Source organism: Lycorma delicatula, chromosome 1, assembly GCF_047948215.1.
Source record: "Lycorma delicatula isolate Av1 chromosome 1, ASM4794821v1, whole genome shotgun sequence".
Classification (NCBI taxonomy): Eukaryota; Metazoa; Arthropoda; class Insecta; order Hemiptera; family Fulgoridae; genus Lycorma; species Lycorma delicatula.
Genome location: NC_134455.1, coordinates 154,908,415 through 154,921,071, shown reverse-complemented (window position 1 = coordinate 154,921,071; position 12,657 = coordinate 154,908,415). Strand labels below are relative to the sequence as shown.

General features: G+C 28.3%; 1 protein-coding gene across 1 annotated transcript in view; it reads left to right on the top strand.

Annotated features, from left to right (window-relative positions):
• Positions 1 to 12,657, top strand: part of LOC142324614 (tyrosine-protein phosphatase non-receptor type 13-like) — a 77,220-nt gene that overhangs the window by 23,870 nt on the left and 40,693 nt on the right. Inside the window, exons 4-5 of the mRNA XM_075365471.1 lie at positions 4,126 to 4,334; positions 6,143 to 6,281. Coding sequence (XP_075221586.1) covers positions 4,126 to 4,334; positions 6,143 to 6,281 — 348 coding nt within the window. The remainder of the gene's footprint in view (positions 1 to 4,125; positions 4,335 to 6,142; positions 6,282 to 12,657) is intronic.

The window sequence follows — 12,657 nt, the reverse complement described above, 5'->3', positions numbered from 1 at the left end:
ACAAAGTACAGAATTAAAGATCATTCTTACCTTATTTTTTTTTTTTGCTCATTATAGCATTTTCAGTAATAAGTATAATCTTCAGTAATGTTTTCTTTAAATTTTTTCTAATTTTTTTACATTTACACATTAAAATCTATAAAACAATTAAATAATAATAATTATTATTATTAATGTATAGAGAAATTTATTTTAATATGTAAATGTAAAAAAAAAGAAAGAAAATTAAAGAAAACATTACTGAAGATGGGCTTACGCCTAATAGTGCTATTATGATAAAAAAAAACGTAAAGGTAAGAATGTCCTTTAATTTTGTACTTGGTGGAGTGGCAGAAAAAGTATTATGTTATATGATTAGCTAAAATTTACAGACAGGAGATATGTACTACAGAAAGTTTAATTTGAATAAAATATATATTTATAGAAGAGAATGATGGTATCTATAGTTTTTGTAAGACCTGCAAATAATACAAAGCTCTGCTAAAATAAATCTTGCAGTTTTGTCAGTGTATAGAAAATTTGTAAAACAGACAGTTTGTTACAATCTATTAAACTGGATACAAGTGATTTATCTACAAAAAAAAATATATTAGATTTATAACTATGTTATAGTCTTATTGATGAAGTATCATACAGTGTAAACTCAATTGTAAGATTACTTACAATTAACGTTTACTTATTACGTGCTTGCATGATGGAATTGGTGTAGAAAAAGAAAAAAAATAGATAAAACAATTAGATTGAGTATTATTTAAGAATTAGTTGTAGAAGCAGTTAGAATAAAGGATTTTTTTTACAAATTAGATGTTTTTAAGATAGTTAAGAAAATATTTTGACATCTGTAAACAAAGTTGTAGATTTACATTATTTTATAAAACGTAACACAAGTAAACAGAATTACTTAATTACTTGTGAAAGTAAATGAACTTAATTACTTTGTACTAAATCCAATATATTAATGAAAAAGGTACTGTACTGGATTTATCGTAGTTTATCTAAAAGTAGGTCTACATGTACTATCCTTTTTTGGTACTGTATTGTGGATGCAGTGTCTATTAGAAGACACTTGAAAGGATACAGACAGACTGATATAAGATACAATTCACTCCCCAAAATAAAAGTTTTAATAGCTAATATAAAATAGCCAAGACCAGGCTTAACTAGAGAATGTGAAGAGAGAGATCGTGTTCCATCATTTTCTTCATGGAAACAAATATATATTCTCATATTATCTAATCAATGCAGCTGAAATTATGATAATATTACCTCTATATGTGTCACCTCTATTCTGCGTACTACTGGCATTTGTTATATAAATTAACATCAATATTCTCAAAAAATACCATCTTGTTGATCTCCCTGAGTCTGTGATATTTTAGATGCTTAAGACTATAACATAGAAGTCTAATACTTTTTTTTGTAGATAAATCACTTCTATCCAATTTAATAGATTTAACAAACTGTCTGTTTTACAAATTTTCTGTACACTGACAAAACTGCAAAGATTTCTTTAGCTATTTGCCCCTGACATGTTTTATAAAAAGGCAGAGACCAAAAATTTAATATATTTCTTCTTTTTTTTGTGAACTGAAATGTTATACATACTGCCTCTATTCAGTAGGTGAATGTGGAATGTATTTAAATATGTCAGTATAAGTTTAATAAAAAATTAATTAATGTGTAAGTTCTTAAATATGTAAAATTAAAATATGTGTAATTATCAACCGATAAGAAAAGCATAGGCAATACTATAGAAGTATCGTCATCTGATGAGAGGTAGTGGTCACTTAATTTTTATTAATTTGTGCATATTACTAACTAGTGATTGATCTCCCAGTAAGCACGTTGTTGAATTACTAAATATTCACCATGTTTTAACTAACTGTTCTAATTAACTAACTAATTAGTTAATTCTGTTCTAATTAACTAACTAATTAGCCAGGTTCATGACTCCAAGAAGCAGGTTAACATATATATTTTTATATTTATATATTGTGCCTATATTTGCTTATTAATATAATAAATATATAATCTGCTCATCCATAATAATAACTGGGAAGAGGATCACGGTTGATCCAAAAATAATATTAAATAAAGTAAAATATGTTAAAATGAAACTGCAGTACAGTATTTACATGTGCACTATTATATTTAGGTATAATGGTAAATGATAAAGTACAATACACTATACTACGCAATTATGTACCTGGTAAAAGTAATATCCAGAAGTTTATTCAACATAATTATTAATAAATTTTCACAATCACCAATACTGTATAGAAATAAATTGTATATGCAATAGTGTACGTATTACATAATGCATTAAAAATTTATTAAAACTACAGTAGCTGACAAGAAAAAAAATAAATGGACATTAAAAAAAAAAATAAATAAACTGTTCATTTTACTCTTTCAGATATTTTTTTTTTTTTAGTAAGATGAAATTGATTTTTGTAATGCTTTTTTTAATTAGACGCAATTTTTTGTTGTTGTATTGATTAAAAACACTTTCCTTTAATTGAACTTTGTAGTTTGCATGCGTAGCATAATAATATTGCACAATAAACTATCGTCCTATCATATCAACAATGAACTATAGCACAGCATTATCATATTCAAAACAAGCACACATTCAAGTAGCTAATGAATGAAGGAGTAAAACCTATTGCACAACGAGAAAAAACTTCAAATTTAATTTTTAGATTCTTTATAAGTTTTTAAAACTTTATTTTTTCCAAAAGGCATTGCGAATAAAATGCTCGTGGATAATCAGTAGTTTATAGTTGTTATGTTTATACGAGGCATGTTTTCTAAGGGCCATTTTTACATAAAAATTGAAATAAATGAAATAGAAAAAATGTATTATAACAAAATAAACTTATATATATATATATATATATATATATATACCATTTTTCTACATACCCACCATTCACTACAATACATTTTTATTGGCTTATCAGCTTCATTATTCCATTACCAAAGGATTCTCCTACCTGTGATTTAAACTACTTAATTACTCCGTTTTGCAATTCCTCATCATCTTCAAACTTATGTGATGCAAACCATTATTTTAAATGGAAAGAAGGTAATAATTACTTGTTTTGTAAGCATTTTACAGTAAGTAACGGCCTTAACAGTTCTTCCATGTTCAAAATTCAATCAGCAATATCCCTTCAGCATCCCAAAAAACCAAAGCCATAAGCTTTTTCATTGAACTTTCTCATTTAAATTTTTTGTGCTTCAGGATGATGAATGCTGCCATTGCATTGATTGCTGCTTTGTCTCAACATTTGAATAAGATATCCACATTTCATTGCCAATCACTTGTGCCCATAAATCATCAACCTTCATTTTCATAACGTCTCAAAAATGTTAGAGCAGCAGCAAGACATTTTTCTTTGGTTGTTGCTGTCAACATTTTTGGTAACCACCTGGAACACAACTTATTGTAACCCAGCTTTTCAGTTAAAATGTCATAAATTACTGATCATGAAACAAAAGGAAATTCAATCGATACTTGAGAAACAGCAAGCCTTCTGTTTTCACAGATTTTTTCATTCACATTTTCAGTCAGTCAGATGACAATTGGGCAACCACTACGTTCTTCGTCATGAACATTCATTCTTCGTCCACGAAACAAATAACACCATTAGGGAACTTAATCTTCGCATATAATGCTGGGTTCGTAAACATCAACAATTTCTCTGTGAATATCAGCAGCAGATTTGTTTTTCACCAATAGATAACAAATTACTAATCGCACTTCACAACTACCAGGATTATTTATTATAGCACTCATTTCAGTCAGGCTATATACAAAGCAACTAATGTGAATAACGTTATCCTACTATTGCAAACAAATGATAAGTGATGTAAATGAACATGCTACACTAGTGCCATCAATTTCCACCGCACCTAATGGCAGCAAATGAAAACAGCCCTTACTTAAAAAAATACTCCTCATATATACATGTTTATATAAAAATTGAGTGATGATAGTAAGCTTACAATGATCAGCCATCACCATTAAATTAAATACTTAAAGAAATTTTTGTGCTATGATCAAACACAAGTTTTTCACTGTAAAACCTTTAATTTAACAATGTTTTATTTTTATTACAGGTAATAGTTGAAAGTGAATGTATTGAAGAAAACTTTTTGCTTGGTTTGGCAGTAATGATATCTGGAGATTTTGTATTTCTTGCTCCAGAAACAAGACTGAGCAAAGTTGCTCCAACAGGTTGGAGTTGTGAGACTCGCAGGCAGCCTTACTATTCTTTCACTCTTTACCTTCGAGTTCTCTTTTATCTTCCTAGCCTTAGAGGCATCAGGTATTTTTTTTAATATTAGAAATTAATTGTTTTGCTTTTGTTAAGATATATTTAGCACAGTGATTTTGTAGTCTTCCAGATTTGATGGTGAAAATCAAATAAAATTATCACTTTCCTAGTATCATAAGTTTTTCTGTTTGGTTTGGTTCATCTTAAAAATAGTCATGCTGTTTAAATTGTGTCAATTTATTTAATTTACTGTAATATAGAAAATACTCTGTTTATATACACTTTATGTCTTCCCAAACATTCATAAATCAAACTGACACTCAAATTTTATACTGGTAAATTAACATATGTAGTATAATTTTTTCTAGCATATGTTGAACTCCCATGGCTAACAAAGTAAACCTTTTGTGAGCAATCACCTATCTGCTACCACCATATTGTACTGTTTTTTTGTTGACTGAAATGTTACTCTTCCTGGGTTAGTTTTGCTGTATTTTCATTGACGAGTTTAAAGCTTATTAACTTGTTTCGTATTTATGTTAAAAAAATTTGGGATGGTTTTATTTTATTTTCTAATTACTTTTCTGTTTACTCTGCAATTAAATTTCATTATAGATATTTTTCTTCAGTTTTTGAAGAAAAAATGAAACAAAGGCACCCTTTTGCTGTTTACGTTCTACCTTTTCTTGATCCACCGCCAGGTGAAGTATGAAATAAAATCAGAAAATTTGGCTCGTTAAGAAATAATAAACTGCGCTCTTATTCTCCTCACTCAGTTTAAGTGCTCAGAAACTTTTTAAAAACTAAATGAAAATATCTCTATGGAAAATATAATCTAATGCAAAGTATCTCATAACCTGTTTCTTCTAATTTTTTGTAGTTGTACTACAGTTATTTTCTTTTTGAATTATTTTTATCACACCAAATTCTACATTACAAATTCTTTTTTTTTGCATAGTTTTGCTTTATAAATGAAGAAAAATATTATCTACATAAAATATTATTTTTGAAATACTTATTCTTTTATTCTCATATCCAACATCAATGTGTTCTTGATAATTCCTAGTAGATTATATTGGTTCTATTATAAATATTTACAATTATTCACTATGTTTTATTTCCACTTGGATTATCATAGTTGAGTGTTAATTTCATCCCTTCCTACTTTTAGCACTCTTAGGAGTGTTAAAAGAAGTTTTGAGAATGAAGATACTTGAAAATGCATCAACTACGAATGTTAGAACAACAATGCTAGAAAGAGCAGAAAATAACACTCAACTCAAATATTTACATATTTTCATGTACAGTACACTTAGTCAGATATTTTTTTTAGATATTGAAACACCATTAATAAACATTATATTAGAACATATAAAAATGATCGTAACACATAATAATTAATTAAAAACAATGTCCACTAAAGATGGTAAAAATTTTGGCAATAAAATAACTATAAAAGTAAAATACAGAATATGCAATGTAATATTGTAGAATTTTTTAATGTATTAGTTACCTACATATAAGAAGATATGAGATCTATAAATGGGCTTCTTTGCTTATTTTGTCAGTGTCATATGTCTTTGAGCTAGTAGTTGATATTAAGTGTAAAAAAAGATTTATTAAAATAGAGATTTAAGTAATTTTTTTTACTAATTTGTTAAAAGATTATTAACAGAAGATAGTTGTAATTACATAACATGTGAGTCAGTGATTTGGGATCCATAATTTTAACAGATACTGAGGAATTTCTAGTAGTAGTAGTAGTAGTAAGTTTTTTTAAAATCATATATTCTTCTAGTTTTCTATTATGTATTAAATGGTTAATGTTTTCAATTAAATTCCTTGATATCTGTTTTCAGGTTGTGGTCTATGAAACATGTACTTTATTTTCAACTTCGTCGCGCACTACTTGAGCATCAAATACGATGTTCTCTTGAAGAAATGAAAACATTTGCTGGCCTAGCACTGCAGGCTGAGTTCGGTGATTATGTTCCTAAGGTTAAAAGAAAGAAGATTTAATCCTTTTTTTTTTTTTTTACTTAAGGCCTTTTTTAAAAATTATTTCATTTTTCACAGAATGGTAAGACGGTTTTTCATGAAATAAATATCAAACAATCATCTTTATTGTATCATTGAGTATATGATAATGTAGTGTCAAAATGGACGGGTAGTAGATGCCTTTTTTCCAAAATAACGTACATTTTTTCCCTCAAAAAAATTAAAACCAAAATTGTTTGATACTAATGTAGTGAAGTATCAAATGAAAAAAAAAACTTGAAAAGAGGATTTTAACATATATATTTATGTATAGTTTTTACAACTTTTATAATAAAACGTAAAAAAAATATTTTTTAATGCTAGTGTAGAAAATTGTAATAGCAAAATAGTGGTAAAAAAAAAAGTTTCTAGTTGAGACTAGAAACTGATAGACTAGTTTTTGATAGATAGACTAGACTAGTTTTTGTCTGGTACTGTGTTTGTCCAGCTTTTTTACCCAATCTGTAAAATGTCTGTAGTCATCCACTCATTTTTGTTAAATGTGTAGTCTACCTCTAGAGATTTAACTCCTCAAAAACAATATGGAGTTTTACTTTTGCCAACTACCAACATTTTAAGTCATTCAGTCCTTAGCATGTTTGCAGCCACTAACACTGTAATTCTCAGTTTACTTTGTTCACCACCAAAGCACGGACCATTTTTAAAAGTTAATGTTTTGTTGGGTAAACATTTGAAAAATAGACCCGTCTCGTCTGCGTTGGAAATGTCTTTTCGTGGATATTCTTCTAAAATCGATTTCAACACAGTCTGCTTCCAAGTTTCACAGTCACTTACGCTGGCACTTGCTCTTTCTCCAGAAATTATTTTATGAATAACAATAACAATGTCTTTTTTAAACTTCTCTAACCATCCATTGCTGGCCTGGGAATCTTTGTGTTCTAATGTGGCTCAAAATTCCAGGGCTTTTTCTTTAATTAATGTCCTGGTTAATGGAAGCTTATTTTCATGCATCACTGTCATCCATTTTAAAATGGCTTCGTCGATATCATACTTGCTACCTTTTAATTTTTTTCTTACTAGATTTTCTCTACACAAATCTAGTTCTTGTAGTATCACTTCCCGATTTATTTAAATTGTTGACAATGAACTTAGTGGGATTCCATATTTTTGCGCAATATCTTTTTCTTTAACACCTTCATTGACTTTGTGTATAACGCTAATTTTTTCTGAAACACTAAGGCACTTCCATTTTGACATTGTGTGCAACACACTAAAGAAATAGTACAGTACAATACTGTATAATGCAAGTAACATAATCCAAAGACATAAACCAACTAAATTAATCCCAGGAAAAATTATTGCTGAACTGTGTATATTCACTGAACAGTAGAGTGAGTATGTGTTAAATGTTATCTAAGAATTCTATTTGTTATTTCTGCATACTATAGATAAATATCTCATTTATATAAATGAATAAAAAAAGTTTCCACAGTAATTTTAGTGTCCTACATTAGTTAATGGATTTCAGGAAAGTCTGCTAGTTTAATGTGTAGGCAGACAGTAACTGCAGAACACGTGTTTAAATCTTTTGTTAGAATTTTTTTATTAATGGGTTATAAGAGAATCTTGGGAATTTTCACTTTACCAATTCAATTAAAATAACCAGTCTTTTCATTCGTGACTGTTGCCAAGAATACATTGTATTTGTATACAGATAAAACAATTTAGATACAAAATCAAAAGAATAACTACCTTAAACTCTCAGAGATGTCCAAAATACTAAATTTAATGTCATTATTTAAAAAAAAAACATTTTGTAAAAATTACTGAATGTTATACAATACATACTGTATTGTCACCATTTGATTATATGAAGATATGAAAACGTTAAATAGAAGTAAATTTATACGTAGTTTTATTAAAATGTCACGATGCAGTAAAAAAATTTGTAAAATTGAAGTTATTATAATATTGAGGTTCATTATATAGAGGTTTGGCTGTATATACTGGAAAATATAATTTAATTATATTTGAAAAAAATGTAAGTAGAACTAAATATGGTATGTTTAGATTGATATGTTTAGATATGGTATGTTTACATTGAATTTGCACAATTAAAAAAAAAATATTTTACTTTAATAAATGTTTTTATTATGATAAATGTTTTTTATCTCTTTATTTTTATTCTAAGAGTAATATGGCCAATTTGCCTACGTAAAAAGAAATTGAAAGAACTTTTATATATTATATTATATTTTTGGAGGCTCTAGCTTTTTCTAGTGGTAACTTTCAGAAATGTATGTTCTTCCTCTTTTGATATATACTTATCAAAAGATATATATATATATATATATATATATATATATATATATATATTTTAATACAGTAGAAAGCACAAACTAATCTGAACACAGGGAATTTTTTGTTTGTCTCTATGTCGTGGCTACAGTACTGAGTACACCCATTCTTTAAGTTGTCTGTGTTGTACAAGGTTATTGTTCTTTGGCTATTTAGCAGTTTTCATGTTATAAATAATATTTTGTGAAGGTTTATTTTATTTTTTATTATAAATCACATCTACGTGGTTTTTGTTCTGTGTATCTTGAATGTATAATAATGGACATAACTCCAAGAAAGTGTTCAAAAATTGTTTCTCTTTTGAAGCATACAAGTATGACATAACAGATAGCTTCTGAGTGTGATATTAGACTAGGGACAATGAATGCTATTTTAAAACAATTTAAAGAAACTGGCTCCTTTTCACCTCAAAAGAAAGGCAAATGTGGCCAAGAATAACTGCACCAACACAGGATTGATTATTAGTAAGAAAAAGTAAATTTTAATCCAAGATTATCTGCTATAGACTTAAATGGAGGGTTAGCAGCCAGTGGAACAAATTTACCCGTGACAACTGTTAGATGCCAACTTCTTTCAGCTGGATGGAAAGCTCATCGGCCAGTTAAAAAGCAGCTTTTAACACCAGAAATTTCCAAAAAAGGCTTTAGTGAGCCAAAGCTAACTGGACCAAAGAAGACTAGAAAAATGTTTGTTTTCTGACATTTTTATGTTCTGGGGCAAAGGGTTCAGCACATCAGAAAAGCATCAAATGAAAATACATTACCACCTAAAAATGAACAATCGTTAGATATCCCCAGAAAAAAATATTTTGGGATTGTTTCACATTTAAAAGCCTTTGTTCAACACCTTCCATGACACTCCCAAATGATACATTTTTAGGAATCACAAAAATTGACCTCATTAAAATAATATCAGTATGGTTTCATGATGAAGAAATCAAAAGAAATAGTACATTGTAGAATTGATGCTGAATTGTGTATGTAAAGTTATTAAGGATAAAGCAGGATATATTAATTACTAGATATTCACAAATTGTACAGGTATGATTTCTTTCTAAATAAAGTTACTTTTTATTAAACAACATCTCTGTTTGGATTAATTTACACGCTACTGTATATATACAAGGTATATCATGAGGTTCTCTGGGACTTTCATAACCTATTCTACTCATGAAAATAATGGAAAAGGTTCATACAAACATATGTCTTGAAATGCTACATTTGGGAGTTACAGCTAGTCGCTTGAATTTCAGCTACCCCAGTGAAATGAGATTGTACTGAAATTTTTGGGACGGTAATTAAAAGGCAGGATTAGTTAATTATTATGATTTTTGACCTGAAAAATCAATTAAAATAGGTCCCAGAACCATACCTGCAGTAGGTTTTGAGAAAGCTGGGGTGAAAACCAATAAATTGGGATAAAAAAACTTGTGTCTTTTATGTTTGACATACAAAAACTTTGTTAAATGGGTAATAAACACATAAAACTTTTAATCAAAACTTGTAGGGAATTTAATTCTGAACTAAGTAGTGTACAAGATAAGTCGAATAGAACAAAGAAAAGTTTCAAAATTTTATTTAGAAACTGTAAACTGGACCAAAGTGCATTATACATATTAGTTTATAATAAATGTTCAAAAATGAGTTCACCATTTTCAACACATTTCATGGCACACTTCTATACTGTTTTTTTGTTCTTTTTAGTTCTTCATAGTTCTTAAGTTGCTCAGTTGCATCGATAAAGCAAACAATTAATTCCTCACGAGAATGTATTTTTGTTTTATATATAATATTTTTCATACATCCCCAGACGCAAAAATCTAAAGGTGTTAGATCAGATGATCTTGGTGGCCAGGAATGTGGACCTCTACAGCCAATTCATTTCTCAGGGAAATTATGGTTAAGTTTGTGGAAACAAGAGAAGTGGGGAGGTATACCATCGCCCTGGAAATATACTTTGGGTCTCAGCACTAGAGGAACATCTTCAAGTAGCTGCAGCAATTCTTCTTGAAGAAAATGCAAGTAGACCTTAACATTTAAGCAACCAGGTAATATGAATGATACAAACAGTAGATTGTGTTGAAGGCCATACATTGACACTAAATCGATATTGAAAATTGCCTTACACTCTTTCATGATGATTTACTTGTGCCCATGTATGCTCATTGCATAAGTTGACGCCATCTTGAGTGAAATTTGCCTTGTCATTAAACAAAACGTACTTGTAGTAAGTTTTAGTTATCGATTTGTATTCCACCAGTTGTGTAATACAAATGCGAAGCTCTGATCCACTTAGACAGCGCTGAACTGCATCAATAGTAATTTCATCAATAACAGTTTGTGCTGGACAGATCATTCGTAGCTGGTATGAATACTAGGTAGTGGATCCTGTTTCCTAAAGATTACAAAAAGTCACACTAATTGTTTAGGGATCTGGAATCCTGTGATTTGGAAAACGTATTTCATATTCTACTGCAGCAGCTGTAACATTACTATTACACACAGCCAAAATGAATGCCATATCAGCAAATTCCTCTGTTGTAAAGAAGTATGGAATTACTTCAATGGCTGACAGATCACATTAAAACTAAAATTCACAGAAAACCTTCGCTAACGACAATACAGTTCACAGTACCCGATATAGTTAATGTACCTAACAGAATGATTTAAACACCAATTCAGTATTGCATATTCTTGATCAGCTGTTATTTATTACCAACTTTGAAATAATATTTTTTCAAACAATTTAATTTACACTTGTAAAGTGTAATATTATTGTATTGTATTTATGTCATTAATAAAAAAATTTTATCTAAGTAAATTTTATAATTTCTTTTAATTTTTAAAATTGTTGTGTAATTTACAGTTTTAACTTTTTAACAGTAAATTTTGTTTTTACAAATTTTTCACATCAACAGAAAAGAATTTTGTTTTCGTTTACATTAAATAGTACTTTTCTAACAAATGTAGTAATGTACTATTTCTAAATAAAATTAATTTTTCTAACTTTTCTTGTTCTATTCGACTTATTTTTGCCATTTTGTTCAGAATTAAATTCTCTACAAATTTTGTTTTTATTACCCATTTAACAAAGTTTTGTATGTCAAACGTAAAAAAAGTTTGTTACCCCAATTTATTGGTTTTCACCCCAGACTTCTTAAAAGCTACTGCAGATACGGTTCTGGGACCTACTTTATTTGATTTTTCAGTTCAAAAACCATTAGAATTCACTAATTCTGCCTTTAATTAATGTCTTAAAAATTTCAGTATGACGTCATTTCACTGGGGTAGGTAAAATCCGAGAAAAATCTTTTACTATTCGTAACTCGCTAACAAAGCATTTTAGGACATATGTTTATATGAACGTTTCCAATTATTTTCATTAGTAAAATAGGTTATGAATCTCCTGGGAGAACTTCGTGTATAAATTTTTTATTATTTGTTATGCATTATAATTATTTCCTTCACAAATTAATGTATTAAATGAATTTTGAATTTTAAAAAGAAAAATTATAAATACGACGATCACCTAAAGCTAAAAATAATGTTAACGTTGTCTGTCATGTTTGTATTAAGCTCTCAATTGTTATGCTTATTAGTATGAATCAGTATAACCAACTTAAGAATAAAAAATTATTGTTTAATATTTGTTTAAATAATACATTATTATCAAATTTTGTTTGTTTATTTATCAAATTTTTTCTATTTAGGTATATATAATATTTTTCTATTATATTTGTTTTATGAAGGTTATTGGAGTATTCAAGAATATTAATAAAATTATCTGGGTTATAATTATGATTATTTTCTAAGATTGTCTAGCAAAATTGGATCGTTCTTTATTTCCCTTATTTATATAATTAATGTGTTCATTAATTCTGATCAAAAAAGATCGGTTTGTCATCCCGATATTCCAAATTGCAATTTGCATATTTTAAACTACATACTCCCTGTTTATCTAAATTAAATTTATTGTTATGTTTTATTATTCTAGTAGGATTTCTGTTATTTATATAGTT